The sequence below is a fragment of the Streptopelia decaocto genome (assembly GCF_964273445.1).
Source record: "Streptopelia decaocto genome assembly, contig: HAP1_SCAFFOLD_95, whole genome shotgun sequence".
In the NCBI taxonomy this organism is placed as follows: Eukaryota; Metazoa; Chordata; class Aves; order Columbiformes; family Columbidae; genus Streptopelia; species Streptopelia decaocto.
The window spans coordinates 347,321-353,791 of record NW_028115301.1 but is presented as its reverse complement, the minus strand read 5'-3'; the positions used below and the strand labels follow the sequence as shown (position 1 = coordinate 353,791).

The 6,471-nt window shown below is 52.7% G+C and overlaps 1 protein-coding gene across 1 annotated transcript; it reads right to left on the bottom strand.

Moving 5' to 3' along the window:
• Positions 1-2,668: 2,668 nt before the first annotated feature.
• LOC309452826 (olfactory receptor 14J1-like) lies at positions 2,669-3,595 on the bottom strand (the record flags this gene model as incomplete). The annotated part of the gene is made up of 1 exon (XM_082077499.1): positions 2,669-3,595. The coding sequence occupies one exon, from the start codon at positions 3,593-3,595 to the stop codon at positions 2,669-2,671; it is 927 nt and encodes a 308-aa protein (XP_081933625.1).
• Positions 3,596-6,471: the final 2,876 nt, after the last annotated feature.

The following is a 6,471-nucleotide window of genomic DNA, read 5'->3' as shown; positions in this document are numbered from 1 at the left end:
CATGATCTCCTAAATCCCATGAGTGCTGCTGGCCTTTCAGCTTCTCTGATACACACGACCATGTCCCTGCTGCTGTCCCGTCATGCCCTCAGGTGGGATGGACATGACAACCCATCTCCAAGGCCTCTTCCTGGGTAGGATCTGTCATACTTAGGCAGAGGTTCTTTCCCAGCCATGTCACTGCTGCTGGGCTGTCACCTCCAGAGACAGAACTGACCTCACTGTCCCCTTCACAGCCACATGATTCTGACTGGATTATGAGTGTCTGAGACACATGTAACCTCATAATATCACAACCATCCATTCCCCCTCCTTAGCACCCAGGACCTGACAAAGACAGAAGCACATTCCTATACCTGCCCCTCTTTCCCACAGGCTGTAGACACCCATCTCGCTTCCTCACCTTGTTCAAATTTGCCAAATATATTTCCTACTAACAATGTGAGTGAAAAGCACTCCTCACTGGAACTGCTTTTTTTTATGTTAACACCTTCTATATATCTATACCTATTCTCTCTCCTGAAACCTCTCGAAGGCAAAAATTCTGTCAAACCACAGAATAACTCAGGTTTGCAGAGAGCCCTTGTCTCACTCATCTTGTCTCACTCTCCTGTTAAGGGCAGGGTGAACCAGGTGAGGGTGCTCAAGGCCTCCACCCAGGTTTGCATCATTCTCAAAGGCACTGAAAGTGCTTTCTGTTACATCATAGAAGGGGAGAATAAAGATGTTCAACAGTGTTGGCCCAAGTGCTGGTCACTGAGGGATGACACCAGTAACTGGCTGCACACAGGACTTTGTACCACTGATGACATTTGTGCTGAATGGTTCAGCCAACTTCCCACGCAGCATCCACTTCTTGAGCCCCATCAGCACCACTCTGGCCAGAAGGAGACCATGGCTGAGCCTTGCAATGCCCTGTACACAACATGCCTTTCTTTCCCCTGTCCATTTGGGTTCAGCAATCCCTTCCTTGTCCTTCACATTCCTGGAAATAGCTGGAGGAGGACATGTCCCATCCCCTTCCCAGGGAAGGAGGAAGCGTGGCCAGACTGTAGTTATCCAAGTTCCTATCCCTGCTCTTCTCTAAGATGGGTTTGAGGTCTGCATTTCCTTAGGACCCCAGAACCATTCTGGTTTCGATGGCACTTTTGAGAGCACAATCTGGAATGACAAGAAAGGGTGACAGAGCAGACTGGAACACTTGAAATGATCCTGTCCAAGGCAGCTGAGACGAATCTCACTGATCCAGTGGGGTTTGTTCCTGGAGTCACACACAGAAATATCAGGGTTCTGTCAGGCATCCATATCTGAGTTGGTCTCAGGACTCCTTGTTCACCCAGGGATGCTCAGAGACAGAGTCTATCCCTTTTACACACAGAGGCAGGAGTCACAGTGTCCCTCTGGCCTCCTGTTGCCACTCCCAAAGGACGGGAGACACCTCAGCCCTGTGGTGTGTCACCTGCTCTGCACTCGTCTGACATGTCCCACGTCATGAGGAACGGACACAGGGAGCTCAGTTCAAGGAACCACAACCCAGTGCTGCATTCAGGTGATTTCCCATAGGTTGTTCCTCCCAATATGAAGTGACCTCAAGACCTCGTCTGTCTCACAGGCTTTCACGGAATGGAAAGGAATAGTTGATGGTGTTTGTGCTGACTCAGGTTCATGTCACCTCACAGACATGTTGTGCGTGGTCGCATCTCATCTGTACAAGGCAAACATGGACTGCTGAACTACTCATTGAGTGTCCATCCATGGAGACAAAACAGCCTCTGTGGGTGAGAAGCCAGTGCTGGAAATGTTGGTTGTGAGGGGCCAGTCCATGGTGACGGACCTGAGGCTCCTTCCATGGGGTGTCCAGTGCACAGGGGCACAGCCCAGCCCCTGCTCTGCTGGTCCTGCAGGTCTCTGGCAGGAGCCTGGCTGTGAGAGGACACTGCTGTGTGCCAGCCCTGCACACACACAGTTCAGCTGTATTCTGGTGTTTAATCTGAGGGTGATTTTCTTGGACATGATATTGAGAAAAACTTTGTTCATCTGTACTCTGATGTTTCAACCTCCAGGCTGCTTTCCTGTGAGAGTTCTTGAAAGAAACTTGAAGAAGACGTCAGCCTTTTGGCACTGCCCTGTGGAGATCACTTTTCTTTATAGAAGTACTGTTACGGAGGCCAGCTCTGTCACAGCAGTGCCCATTGCCTGTCCCTGCCTGCGCCCACAGGACTGACACACAGCAGGACGGTGATCAAGCTGCCAGAGCACTCAGGCCTTGCACCAACACAAGGGATGAGAAGGAGAGTGTGGGAGTGGAACAAGAACAGCTCTGGAAGAACAAGCGCTGCTGCTCCCTGGCAGGGCTGCCAGGCTGGACTTTTTTCCCCTCCTCTCATGAACACAGGAACCATCCCTGCAGCTCTAAAAAGGTCTTGCAGGAAGGATATAGTGAAAAACGAGACACTAAAGAGCCCTTTATTTTGTTTAAAGACAAGCAGAGCACAGCTCCTCATTTACACAGCCAACAGTTATAAAAGAAAAGCCAATAGTGAATTAGAAAGGGGATGAAAACATGATCACAATAAGAAAACAACTAATAACAACAAAAAAAGCCAGATGACAGGCTGGACCTGTAATTAGCTACATTAAAATTCCTATGTAGAAGCAGATGGGCAGTTTATTGCTTTACAAAACAATAAGATATGAGTTTCCACAGGGCATCCTTGAGCTCCTGGTTTCTCATGCTGTAGATGAGGGGGTTCACTGCTGGAGGCACCACCGAGTACAGAACAGAAACCACCAGGTCCAGGGATGGGGAGGAGATGGAAGGGGGCTTCAGGTGGGCAAACATGGCAGTGCTGAGGAACAGGGAGACCACAGCCAGGTGAGGGAGGCAGGTGGAAAAGGCTTTGTGCCGCCCCTGCTCAGAGGGGATCCTCAGCACAGCCCTCAAGATCTGCACATAGGACACCACAATGAACACAAAACACACAAATGTTACTAAGAGACTAACCACAATAAGCCCAAGTTCCCTGAGGTAGGAGTGTGAGCAGGAGAGCTTGAGGATCTGGGGGATTTCACAGAAGAACTGGCCCAGGGCATTGCCCTTGCACAGGGGCAGTGAAAATGTATTGGCCGTGTGCAGCAGAGCAGTGAGAAACCCAGTGGCCCAGGCAGCTGCTGCCATGTGGACACAAGCTCTGCTGCCCAGGAGGGTCCCATAGTGCAGGGGTTTGCAGATGGCAACGTAGCGGTCGTACGACATGATGGTGAGAAGAGAATACTCTGCTGAAGCTAAAAAGGCAAACAGAAAGACTTGTGTAGTACACCCTCCATAGGAAATGACCTTGGTGTCCCACAGAAAGTTGGCCATGGAAAGAATGGTGGAGATGGAGCCCAGGTCAAGGAGGGCGAGGTTGAGCAGGAAGAAGTACATGGGGGTGTGGAGGTGCTGGTCCCAGGCTATGGTGGTGATGATGAGGCCGTTGCCCAGGAGGGCAGCCAGGTAGATGCCCAGGAAGAGCCAGAAGTGCAAGAGCTGCAGCTCCCGTGTGTCTGTGAACAGCAGGAGGAGGAACTGGCTGATGGAGCTGCTGTTGGACATTTGCTTTTCCTGAGAACGGGGCGCTGTCATGAGAAAAAAAAAAGACAGTGAGAATCCAGGGCAGAGTCCTCCGACAAAAATCAAACCAACTCCCATAGACCCTCCCCTGTCACACACAGACACTCTTGTGTTTTTCTAGGAGAACCTTTTCCAGCACTGTGGCTGCAGCCCTGCTTGGGGCTGGAAAATGTGCAACCAAGAGCAGGGCGTTGATAAGTCAGCCCAGCTCTGCAGAAGTGGGGCCACGGGAACGGTGGGGACTGTCCTGGTTCTGCTAACACAGAAGAGCTGTCAGCACTTGCTTTCCCAGTGATAGGGAACAGAGATGGTGATGGCAGTTCAGGAGTTCCAGTTTTTATTACACCTCCCCCCATATCCACTGCAGAGTGTTGTTGGGTGTCAGAAACCCTCAGCATTTCTGCTGCACTCAGGGAGAACAGAGCGAGTCCTGCAAGACCAGAGGGTGCCTGTGGGTCAGTGCAGAGTGAGGGCAGCTGCTCTGTCCCTCTGTCTTGCTCCAGCTGCCCTGGGCTGGCACCTTTCTGAGATGGGGGCTGATCACACTCCCATGTTACCCTGAAAAGCCACCAGGCACTGCTGAGAGCAGAGGGATCCACCTCAGACCATGACAGGTCTCACCCTTTCCTAAGGTCTCAGCACCCCACGTTTAGCCCAAGACACACACGGCTCATTCCCCAGCCCCACAGAGTGCATTGCCCACAGCCCACAGGTCAGAGCAAAGCTGGGACACGTGTGCCCATGGACACACCTGCAGGAAAGGACCCACAAGCTCAGGCTGTGACTCTGCAGCTGAAACTGCCATCCCCAGAGAGCCTGACAGCAAGAACAAGATCCCAACAGCAGTGACCCAGAGCAGGGGAGCAAGAAGGAAAATGCGGTGAGGGTGGGTGTGAGAGAGGCCAGGGCAGAGGCAGCCGGGCACTCAGACAGCGTCACCCTTCCCCAGCTGTGCAGCCACCTCCCAGACACCAACACTGCCGGGCAGCTGCTCTCAGCCCCTGTGCTCTGCAGAGGAACTGGAGCTCTGGCTGCACAGGAGCTGCTTCATGCCTTGGAGCCTCCGGCCCTGAGGGCAGAGGCTTTGCTGGGTGGGAGAGGAGGCCAGGGGGCTGCTCACAGGAGGGAACTGCACTGCAGGGGGTCACAGGGACTTTTCTCTGTTCTCCCTCCCATAATAATTCCGGGTTCAGTTTCCTCTCATTTCTGATCATTTCCCTGCTGCCTGGAGATTCTCCCCTGGGAGGTGTTTCCCTGTCCATGTCTGTTCCCTGTCAGTGCTCACAGACCATCCCACCCTCTGTGCCCTCCCCCTGGCCCTACAGATCCTGCCTGTTCACAGGGCACTGCCTGCGGGCATCTTCCTGTCTGCAGGCTGGAAAACAGGTTACAGATTACAGATTAAGTGTAAGGTGTCCAGCAAAGGTGATACTGGTTCTGCATAGGCAGAGGAGAGGCAAGGCATGCCAGGATTCTCTTGAAGACCTACTGCAGTTCATGTGTCTCAATTATTTGTTTAAAATTAAGAACGGCCTTAATACCCACCCATTCCCCAGAGTAGGAGATTGAAAACACAGACTCAGGGAGGTTCCTTATCTTTGTAGTACTCTTTGTCTTCTTCTCCTTGAAACCTCCTGTTTTCAATATTCTGGAATGATCTGGAGCTGTGAGCATCCCCGACCTGCGGAGAACCCTCCACAGCAGAAGGACCCTGCCCTGCCGGGGGTCGCTCCTTCCCCCCACAGCTTCTCCCCTCAGTGCTGCTGGGATCTCCCGGGCAGGCTGAGCGCTGACCCTGGCAGGCGGCCTGCCTGGCACAGCCCTGGGGTGCAGGGACCCTGCTCTGCAGGACAGCTCTGGGCACCCATCCTGCACATTGACATTTGCACCCCACAGCCACCCTGGGGAGAACACAGCATTCACGTCTTGTCACTGACAGTGCAGAAGGCAATCCCTGCTCTGCAGCTCATCCTCCCCTCTGATCAGAGAACCTCTGAGAGCTGTACTTACATCCCTCACAGGCTCTGCAATGTCACAGCTTTCTGAGATCCTACCAAGACTTGCAGATGCAATGCCCTGCAGCCACAGGCTTCATATCTGAGAGGATTTCATTTCCAGTGAACTTTCAGCATCCTCCCAGCCCAGACTGCTCCTGTGCCCTCGGTGCTGCAGGCAGAGCCCTCAGCCCTGCTGCGTGTGCAGAGGAGCTGCTCCTGGGCAGAGCTGTCTCTCTGCAGCGCTGCCGCTGCCATGAGCTCCCTGTGTCCCAGGAGCCCAGCCCAGCTCAGCAGCACAGGAGCAGCCCATGATGTCCCTTTCTCTGTCCCCTCTGGGCTCCTCCAGGTGTCCCTGGGGCTCCAATGGCACAACTTCAAAGTTGAAGTAATCAGTGATGTTGATTCTCTCTCCTCTTCAGAGACACTTCTTTCCAGCATTGTATTTTTCATTTTAAAATATAAATTGGTATGAAAAATCATCTTTCTTTTCCCAGCATTAGACAGGCACCAGGAATGTTACAGCAAAGCATCTAATTTCTCCAGGGTAGGGGAGGAATATCTTCAGTTGAATGAGTTCAGGCATTTTGTTCTGGTTTTACACTCCTAGGTCTAGAGAGACATTCATCAATCTCTGGTCATGTCATGTCTGTGCTCTGAAGCAAAGCCTTTGCACACATGGGCTCTTGGACACTTAGTACCAGGTTCCTTGCGGCAGGTCAGAGCTGGGCTGGTGCCACAGCTGGGGTGGCTCAGCCCAGATGTGAGGCAATGTCCTCAGCCAGGGACCTGACTGGGGAGCTGGAGCTGTCAGTGCTGCAGACAGAGCTGTGACACGGATGGAATGAACTGCCAGGCAGGGTG